The sequence below is a fragment of the Canis aureus genome, chromosome 32 (genome assembly GCF_053574225.1).
Source record: "Canis aureus isolate CA01 chromosome 32, VMU_Caureus_v.1.0, whole genome shotgun sequence".
Lineage (NCBI taxonomy): Eukaryota > Metazoa > Chordata > Mammalia > Carnivora > Canidae > Canis > Canis aureus.
In genome coordinates this window covers 45,048,014-45,057,955 of record NC_135642.1, presented here as the reverse complement: position 1 = coordinate 45,057,955, position 9,942 = coordinate 45,048,014, and the positions used below count along the sequence as shown (strand labels likewise).

At 69.1% G+C, this 9,942-nt stretch overlaps 1 protein-coding gene across 2 annotated transcripts; it reads left to right on the top strand.

Moving 5' to 3' along the window:
- Positions 1–7,008, top strand: LOC144303606 (USP6 N-terminal-like protein). Of its 2 annotated transcripts, XM_077882065.1 has the most exons (6): positions 2,078–3,307; positions 3,981–4,075; positions 4,281–4,346; positions 4,857–4,956; positions 5,227–5,381; positions 5,677–7,008. In XM_077882065.1, the coding sequence occupies exons 1-6, from the start codon at positions 3,208–3,210 to the stop codon at positions 5,779–5,781; spliced, it is 621 nt and encodes a 206-aa protein (XP_077738191.1). In that variant the 5' UTR covers positions 2,078–3,207; the 3' UTR covers positions 5,782–7,008. The 2 variants fall into 2 exon arrangements, with proteins under 2 accessions (XP_077738190.1, XP_077738191.1); XM_077882064.1 differs by lacking the exons at positions 4,857–4,956; positions 5,227–5,381; positions 5,677–7,008 and adding an exon at positions 1–69 and having other exon boundaries at positions 2,379–3,307; positions 4,281–4,792.
- The last annotated feature ends 2,934 nt before the right edge of the window (positions 7,009–9,942 follow it).

The following is a 9,942-nucleotide window of genomic DNA, read 5'->3' as shown; positions in this document are numbered from 1 at the left end:
CGGGGACAGGTGTGGCTGCGATTGCTGAACGTGGACCAGGTTAAGGCCAGGAATGCCGGGAAATACCAGGTGGGGCCCATCCACTCCCCGTGGAGCCTCAGTCCCCTCCCGACCAGGGCTGACCCCCCATGTCTCCTCCCCACCCGGGCTGACCCCTTGTCCCCTCCCCACCAGGGCTGACCCCCCCCCGTCCCCTCCCCACCAGGGCTGATCCTCCATGTCCCCTCCCCACCTGGCTGACCCCCCATGTCTCCTCCCCACCCGGGTTGATCCTCCATGTCCCCTCCCTGTCCAGGGCTGACCCTCAGTCCCCTCCCCACCCACGACAGCTGGGCATAGGCCCTCACGCAGGCCCCGCGGGCACGGTGGGCACTCCTGCCGTCCCCGGCCTCCCAGGGGAAGGGTGGAGGTTCCTGCAGGACACACTCCCATGGTGGCCCCAGGGCTCCCTGCCCAGGACAGCAGCTGCTGACAGGTCGGGGTCTGTGTCCTGACCAGCGGGGTTTGGGGGCCAGGGAGGCCCGGGGGATTCTGTGCAGGGGACACAGGGTCTCGGACGGCAGCAAACAACACACTGCCACATGGTAGGGTGCTGGGGATGACCCCCGTGCCCCACCCCCAGGGTCTCGGGGATGGGGAGGCCCCAGGATGGGGCCTCCAGGGGTCACCGTCTGAGCTGAACCCCAAGGGGCTGAGGGGCGGCCCCGTGAAGAGCAAAGGCCAGGGTGGGGGCGTGGGGGGGCAGTAAGGGGATCTGGGGGCCAGGTGGCCCAGCCGCGGCTGGACCGAGACACATGGACCCGACGAGGGTCGGACAGGTCAGGGTGACACCCACCCTCAGTGCTTTATGTACTTCTGAATTCTGGGCATTTTATCTTAGACAATTTGCAGTTGGTGAGCACACATAGCATGACGACCCCCAGATGCCGCCCCGGTCCAGGCAGGCCCTGCGCTGAGCACACGGGGCCCCAGGGGCAGGGGCAGGGGTCACAGCAAACCCCAGACTGGGGTCGCCTTTATCTGTAGACATCTCCGTGTGCACCTTAGAGAAGGGGATGCCCTGTGTCCGCAGCCCCCCACCCCATCCCCTCAACCACCGCCCCACGCCATCCCCCTACATCACCCCCACACCATCCCCCACATCCCCACACCCCCCACCCCTACACTATCGGTCCCGCCCCCCCCCACAAGGACGCGGTACAGCTGCCCCCTGTGGGACATGCTCGGCCTCCCCGGCCACCTTGGGGTTCTCTGGACGGCCTGCTCCTGTCAGAAGCCCGGGTGTCCCATAGAGTCCCCAGGGGCTGCGGGGAGGTGGGGAAGGCAGGGAGTCCCCGACAGGGGGGTGCAGGTGGGTGGAGCAGAGGGTGTGGCTACCTCTGTGTGCAGCGGGCGGGGTGTGTGGGAGCCCAGGACCCCAGGGCTGACCTGCAGGGGCACCAGGGGCGGGGCTGGGGAGCCACCAGGCAAGGGTGGCTGGGCTTCCCGGGGGGCCGCTCGGACCGTCTCCCCACAGGAACTCGGTGCTCCTCCCTGCAGGGAACCTGCTGCCCCCCGGGGCCCCCGTGGCCCTCAGAGCGCGGCAGGGTCAGGCTGACCTGTGACCCCCGGCCCAGGGGGAGCCGACCTCCAGCAGCCCAGGCCCGGGGGCCGTGGAGCCAGGGTGCAGACTCAGGCCACCCTGCGGGGGGCATCGGGCAGCTCCTGGCAGCGCTGAGGGGGCCGCACCCCGTACCCCCCGTGCTCAGATAGTGACCCCAGGGGTTCGCAGCCTGTATCGGGGTCACACCTGCACGACGTTCCCTGCTCTCCTCACGGCAGTTCAGACCTGGAGCCCTAAGATGCTCTGGAATGGGCAGGCCCGGGGTCCCCCGCCACAGAGTCCAGCCCAGGGACACCTGGGAAGGCCTGGGGGTGGGCTCAGGGCCACGGACGCCCCGGCTGCGTGGGCTCGGGGCAGGGGCCACGTGGGGTTGGTGGTGTTCCCGGGACACGGGGCCAGGCCAGGCCAGGGCAGCGGAGGAGAGGCGTCAGGGGCTGCGGGGACCGGGGCAGGGGGAGCGCTGGCTCCCAGGGGCGTGCAGGGGGGGGCCGCTCCAGGGCTGGAAGGGGCGCTGGTGGCACTGGGGGAGCCTGGAGCTGCACACCCCATGGCAGGAGCCTCTCAGAGGCGTCGGACACCCCAGGGTGCACTGAACCCCCGGCACACTGCACGTGTGAGGTCGCCACCTGTCCCTGTGCGCAGACCTGACCCCAGAGATCGGCCCCCGCGGAGGGGCCCTGCGGGCCGCGGGGCCTGCGGGGCAGGTGTCAGCACCTTGGCGGCCTTGCTGGGCGGGGGCTGACTGAGCAGAGCCCCCCGCTGTCCCCCCTCCTAGGCAGCGAGCCCTGTTCCACGTGCTGGCGGCCTACTCGGTGTACGACGTTGAGAGTGTCCCTGCCCCCGCCCCCTGCCCCACGGGCGGCCTGTCCTGAGTGCTGGTGACCAGCGGGACTCACAGTCAGGGCCCCAGCTCCACGGCCCCGAGATGCCGGGGAGGGTCTCTCTCCTCCGGGAGGGGCAGGGGGCGGGGTGCAGACCTCCCAGGGGAGGCAGGGCCTGCGTGCCCGAGGGCTGGGGCTGCCCGGGGCCCCCGCGTGCACCGCGGCCGTCCTAGAGCTCGGGTCTGGACCCTGACAGACGGCTCTACTGACGAGAACCCGGGCGGGGAAGGCTCCCACTCCCCTGAAGGGCACGAGGCCCAGGCGCCCAGGAGGCCGCCCCCTTCCACGGCGCATCCCAGAAGGGTCCCCGAGGACCCCAGCTCACACGCTCCCCGGCCCCGCGGGGTGTCCTGGCCCAGCTCCCCTCGTGGGACCTGCCAGGGGCCACAGTCAGGCCCCCGACCTGCCCTCCGGGGGGTCTCCAGACCTGGCGGGTCCCCTGCAGCCTGGCACAGCTCACAGAGGCCCCTCGTGCTGGTCTGAGGACGGGGGGCCCTGGCACGGCGGCCGCAGGGCTCGGTAGTGGGGCCCGGGGTGCTGGCGCCCAAGCTGGTCCGGGTGGACCTCACCTGCCCCCCTGCCCTCTGGGAGCCCCCTCCGGGAGCCCGGGCTGTGAGGGGGCCGGCGGAGCCTGACGCCCGCAGGGTGGGATCAGAGGGGGCCTCGGGGCGCACGCCCTCCGTGGGGCTCTGGCTCTTGCAGGAGGTGGGCTACTGCCAGGGCATGAGCGAGATCGCGGCCATCGTCCTCATGTTCTTGCCCGAGGACGATGCCTTCTGGGCGCTGGCCCAGCTGATGGTGTCGCCTGCTGACGACAGGCACGGTAGGGGCCCGCCGGGCCGCCGGGCGGGAGGGGAGTCAGGAGGGCCTCCCTGCAGGCTGCTCTGGGGGGCAGGCGGGGACCCCCCCAGCCCACCCCCCCACGGGCAAGGGCCCCACCTCCCCGGTGGCCTCGGGGTCCTGGAGCCACGGCCACCCGCCCCACCGTCTGCAGGCCAGGCTCGCACTCCCGCTGCTCCCCCAGCCTCCCGCCCGGCTGCCTGCTTGCCCCCCAGGCCCCCCTGCCAGCCCACGGCCACACGGGGCCCAGGGGGCAGCGTCTCTCCCTCCCGGGGGCCCCCAGCCTCACTCCCAAGCCCCACAGAGGGCCGTGCACGCCCATCACCCTCCCCGTGGCCTGCACCCGCTGCCCCTTGGGGCTGGGGACCTGCTGTCCCCATGGCGGCCCCTGCAGGAGAGAGGGTGCTGGGTCAGCCGGGCCTGGTCCTCAGCCCCCAGCCCACGCCCCGTGGGGTCTCTGAGGACAAGGGTCCCCGGGCCCCGCACCCCCGGCCTGGGAGGCAGCCCTGCCCTCTGGGAAGAGCGGGTCCAGTCAGGGCTCCGAGGGCGGTGGGCACACGGGGGTCAGGGCGTGGGGGGAGGCCCCTGCCCCGACACCCCCCACCCCGCCTGGTGCAGGAGGAGGCCCTGACCGTGGGGGCCTGGGGCCTTCTCAGGCTTCTTCGTCCCGGGCTTCCAGAAGCTCCTCAGGTTCCAGGCTCATCACGAGCGCGTCCTCGAAAGAGCTCTCCCCGACCTGAGGAAGCACATGGCGAGTGGGAGCTTCTGAGGCTCCATCCCCCGGCCCGGGGTAGGGGGTCGGGGGCACGGCCCTCCGAGATCCCCAGAGTTGGGGTCACGTTCCTCCCCCTGGGGCCCGGGGGCGCCCTCGGGGCTGGGCTGGGCCGTGGGGAGCGCGTCCACCCGGCTCCAGGGGCCGCGGCGTGGGGCCTGAGCACCTCCTGCCCTCCCGCCAGGACGAGGAGCAGATGTCCACCGGCATCTATACCCCAAAGTGGTTCCTGCAGTGCTTCCTCGGCCGGGTGAGGCCCTCCCGGGACCCCCGCTCCTGGACCTGCCCCCTGTCCCCGGGGAGGGCCCAGCTCAGCCCCACCCTCCAGACGAGCCAGGCCCAACCCCGGGGCCCTGAGGCTGAGGCTCGCAGCCCAGCCCATCCTGGAGAAGCCCAGAGGGTCCCTGGACGAGGTTCCGGGGGGCGGGCCGTCTCTGCCTCAGCTCCCCCGGGGGAGGCCGGGTCAGCCTGGGGTGTGGACGGGCCCCCCGCCCATCGGGCGGCCAGCCTGGGGTCCTCTCAAGGCGTGGTGTCATCAAGTGCGGGCAGAGTCTGTCCCCCAAGGGGTGCGGGAGGTGCTGGCCGGGGTCGGAACCCAGAGCGGCCGGGAGCCCTGATCTCCCTGGGAGGAGGGCATGCACGGGGGGCTGTGGGGCCTCGTCGGAGGCAGCCGGGGGGCAGATGGCAGGCCTAGCCTAGCCCCAGCCGAGCCCTTCAGGGGCCCTGCTCAGGCCGCTCCTCCCACCCCGCTGTCCCGTAGACCCCCTTCTCGCTCACCCTGAAGCTGTGGGATGCCTACGTCCTTGATGGGGAGAGGGTGCTCACGGCCGTGGCCTACACCATCCTCAAGGTGCACAGGAGTAAGTGAGCCCCTGGGAGCCCAGGTGTGCCAGGGGCGGGGGGCAGGGGCGGTGACCCTGTGCTCTGAGCAGCACCCAGACCTGGTGCAGGGCGACGGCGGGGCAGGCGGGTGCAGCGGGGCTCCCTGAGAGGAGCAGTGGGCAGGGGCCACCCCAGCCAGCGCACTGCCCACGGCGCTCCTGGGCACAGCGGGACCCCAGCCGCTGGCCTGGGGTCACCGGGGGCCCCAGGGCAGGGCCCTCTGGGTCTGACTCTCGCCCACCGCCCAGAGCACCTCCTGAAGCTGCCCCTGGAAGGGCTCCGGGAGTTCCTCCAGGACTCTCTGGCCCAGCCCTGGGCCCTGGAGGATGAGGCGGTGCTCAGACACCTTCGGGCCTCCATGACCCTGCTCCGGAGGATGCGGTGCGACCTGCCCCCGCCCCAGGTGGGCTCAGGGCCCCGGCCCCTCCCGACTTGGCCTGCTGGGACTGCCCACAGGGGACAGAGCCCCCCGGGGGCCCCCGTCCTCATCTCTGGGGCTCTCCTCTTCTGCTCCAGCCTCGGGGACCCCAGGCCAGGGCTGGGCAGGCGGGCACCCACTGCAGGGCTCGGGCACCAGTGTGGGGGGCTGAGCACAGGGTCAGGCCGGGGGGCCACGCGGGAGCTGTGAGGACCCCCGGGGCCCCCAGCGGGGGACACACAGCCTGCTGGAGATGCTGACCCCATCGGCCTCTTTCCAGCGGGACCTGAGGAGTTCCCCACGAGGCCCCTGGGCCTGGAGCAAGTGTCCCTGGCGCCCGGGCCTCTCCTCTCTTCTCCAGCCTCTGAGCCACCGCCCAGGGTAGAGGAGCAGGTCTCCCAGGGCCCAGCCACCCAGCCTGAGCCGCCCAGACCCCCTCCCAGCCAGGCCTTCGTCCAACTTCCCCCCCCCAGTGCTGGAGCTCCCTCCCCACCCTCCCAGTGCAACAGGACGGTGCAGGCAGGCGGCCTCCAGACATGGTGGGCTTCAAGACAAATACGGGGTCCCCTTCCATTCGGCACCTGCCTGGGCCACCCCAGAGGCCCCGCGACGGACCAGGCCCTGGAGCACCCCCGGGACTCCCATCACGGGGTCCCCCCAGCCCCCTAGGGACGACGCTGTCGGGCCCAGGACACCCTTCCTGCCCCGCGGCCACTGCAGCTCGTGCCCCTCGCTGGGCAGTGACGGGCACAGCCAGGGCAGAGCCAGGGTGGCGCTGAGCCTGCTGCCCCGAGGCCCCGCACAGGCCTGGGACCCTCTGCCCTCCGTGTCCATGGGGCAGCTTGATGCTCGCCGGCCTCGGGGGCAGAGCGTGGCGGTGAGGGCGGGGGCCCGGAGGCTCTGGCCTGCTGTCACCGTGCCCTGCCTCGTCTCGCTGTCCCTCCCAGAGGGCGGCACCCCCCGCACAGGACACCAGCCCCTGACCCAGAAGGACCTGGGCTGGCCTGGCCCCGGGCTCTGTGGGGGCAGGGGCGACTCGAGCCCCCCCCAGGCCCAGCACTAATGGGATCCAGTGCCCCAGGGCCCTGGCCAGGCCTGCGTTCTGGCCCCGGGCTGAGCGAGCCCTCTCACAGCCGGATGTGGCCTCCTGGGCCCTGGGTGTGCCCCACAGATCCAGGTCGCTGACCTAGGGCAGCCCTGGGGATCCCGGGACACCCCAGGGCAGGGCAGCAGGGGCAGGCCCGTGGGCCCCACCCGCACCCACACCAGGAGGCAGGTTCCTCCATGTGCTGGGGCTCCAGCAGTCAGTCACCCGGCCCCAGGGGGCCCAAGGCCAGGGTCCAGCTGCCCTGCGGGGACCCAGCGCAGGAGCCCATGGGCCGCAGGTCCAGGTCAGCCCTGCTGTCCCCAGAACCGCCTCTCAACGCCCCAACCTAGGACACACGCCCCCACCCGGAGTCGAGTCCGCACAGGCTCCCAGGTGGGGGATTCCAGCACCTGCACCCCTGTGGGATTCCCGCTTTCCTCTAAGGACAGGAAGGTCTCCCAGGAGAAGGCACGCACCCTCGGCTCTGAGTCCCTGTTTGCTGTTGCAAGTTCAATAAAGTGTTGTTGTGTGAAAATGCACGGCCGGCTCATTTCTGCATCTCCCGGAGCTCTGTGCATGGGGTAGGGAGACACCCCCAGAGGGGAGGAGGGGGCACCGCCCAGGCCCCGACCAGCCCCTGCAGGGGCGCCGCCAGGCACACACAGCTGACGTCCCCACGTGCCTTCCAGGGGCGGCCAAACGCCAGGGTCAGGACCCCACAGACTCTACTGCGACTCAGCCTGTGCCCGCGGCCAGGACAGGCCTGGGACAGAGTGACAGCTGGGGAGCCTCAGGTCACCAGGGTCTGTGCAAAGTGCCCTGGGAGGTCTGTGCCCCCTCTGTCCAGGGGGCCTGGGCTGCCCGGGCTCCGGGGCACTTCCTCCCCTCCCCGCCCCGGGCCTGTGCGTCTGGGGCACAGAGGGCCCACAGGGCGGTCAGCGTGGCCCCGGAGGGGACGTCAGGACAGCAGGCCCTTGCAGCTCTCACACCTGGGCCACCCTCACCCAGCGGGCTCAGCGTGCACACCTGGTGCTGCTGGATCTCTCGTACTGGAGTGTGGAGGGCACCCTGCATGCCCTAGAGAGTAGGGGCTGGGTGAGCGTGGGGCTCGGCCTGGGGGCAGGCAGTGCAGGATGACCGAGGGACCCCAGCCCCGTCCCCACCCCGACTCCCACACACAGGCAGCCCCAGGGCTTCCCCCATGGGCAGCCGGCTCCTCAGGAGCTCCTCTCAGGGCAGCCCCGAGGTCTGGCTCCCCGCTGGAGAGGCATCGGGGAAAAGAGAAGCAGCCGGCGCTCAGGGGGGACCCACTGCCACCCACGGGAATGTGGCCGAGCCGGACCTTCCAGCTCAGCTGACCCTCGGGCGGGAGGGCACGGCACGAGGGAGCCCGGGTCGGCCAGGAGAACCCAGCTAGCCGCCCAGCGCCAGCACCAGAAATGATGGTGTTTCAACCGTTTCGGCGTCAGGACGACGTGGCCTGAGGATCAGATCGTGGCACGGCCACAGACACACACACACCCCAAACCCAACAAACGTCGGAATCCCCCGATTGTTGTCAGACAGCAGCCGGACAGTTACAGACACGACGCTGGGGTCCCTGGTAGGACACACGGAGGACGCTCCAGACCATGGCTGCAGAGGCGCTGGAGGCCTGGGGATGTGCCTGCGGGTGCCGACGGGGAGTGCGGGGCAGCGGGAAGCACCCTACAGAGGGGGGCCCCTCCTGGGAAAGGACGCTGGGTCCCCGCGAAGGCTCTGGATGCTGATATCTGTCCTCCTCTCCTTCAGCTTCTGGTTTCCCCCCTATTTTGTTCTTCCTGCTTCTCCTTCGGCCTCCACCCTGCATCCGAGCCACTGACCACATGGGCTTCTTTACTATGTCGGGTCCCAAAAGGAGGCCGAGCTCTGGCTCCCGGGATTGGGAAGGACCATCGCCAAGGTTTATGCTGATCCCCCGAGCTCGTGCCTTTCCGGGCTCTTCTCTCTTGCAGAACGAGGGGAGGCAGGGGCCTTACAGGGAAGGAAGCCCACTCCCACTCGGGCGGGACCGTCCCTCGTGGAGGACGTCATCTGGGCCCAGGAGTGCAAGCGGGGCGATCAAGAACAGGTCGCAGGTTAGACATAGTCCGCTTTGAGGTTTGTCCTGAAGCGAGCACTCACCTTCCATGTCATGCTTTGTTAGTTCATCCATTTATTATTTGTTAAAGATTTTATTTTTATGTTCTCTCTACACCCAACATGGAGTTCAAACTCACAGTCCTGAGATCAAGGTCCCCCGACCAGGCCGGCAGGCACCCCAGGGCCATGTTTCTCATCTCTTTGCTGGCTCGCCTATCTCTGCACCCAAATGGGACATCGAGTCCATGACGGGGGAGCTTTAGCTACCTCCGAACCTAGAACGTTCTCGCTGTATCCCCATCCTAGAACGACCTTCGCCATTGAATAGCAATTTAAATAAATTGACAGCCAAATGACTCCTGGTAAAGGAAATGGCCAACTTGTCACGTGTGTGGGCCCCACTCCCTCGGCTCCCGGGGAGGCTCTGCTTTCTTTAACATCGATCAAGGTCCCAATGACTCCACCGCACCTTGACGAGGGGGCTCAGTGTCTGCCCTGACACAGGCAGCACGTCGGCTTCAATTAATACCTAACAATCAATCAAAGGGAGCCTGGCCGCTTGGTGTGGTTCGTAAGAACACGCGACTCTTGTTCTTGGGGCGGAGAGTTCAAGCCCCATGTGGGTGTAGAGATGACAGAAAAATAAAATCTTAAAAAGAAAATCAATCGGTCGGTCTGGGGGAGACGCAGCCCCGGACCCCACAGGGGCAGGGAGCCAGCTGACAGGTCTACGCACAGTATTAGAAGCAGCAGAGCAGGGATCCCTGGGTGGCGCAGCGGTTTGGCGCCTGCCTTTGGCCCAGGGCGCGATCCTGGAGACCCGGGGTCGAATCCCATATCAGGCTCCCGATGCATGGAGCCTGCTTCTCCCTCTGCCTGTGTCTCTGCCTCTCTCTCTCTCTCTCTCTCTCTCTCTGTGACTATCATAAGTAAATAAATAAAAATTAAAAAAAAAAAAAAAAGAAGCAGCAGAGCATAAAGTCAGAACTTCCAGAAGTCTGCTAGAGTGGGGGACACGCCGGCCTTGACGGTGCTCGGGAGGCGAAGTGGGGGGCGGCCCCTGGAGCGACAGGGTGGGCTCAGGGTCCCCGGGGTCCCAAGGACGGTGGCGCCAACGGTTCCCAGGCTCAGGAGCGGGGACCCCGGCAGAGAGCCGCGGGACTAGGGCCAGCTGTCTGCCCTGTGTGGCCACAAACTGCAAACCCCTGTGCAGTCGGGGCCGCGTCCCTGGGCCGGGCCAGCAAAGGCCAAAAGTGGGAGGAGACCTTCCCGGGCGGGAGGAGCACGGGTCTCCCCCAGGGCAGCCCCTAAAACTTGGAGGTTTGAAACTCAGTCACT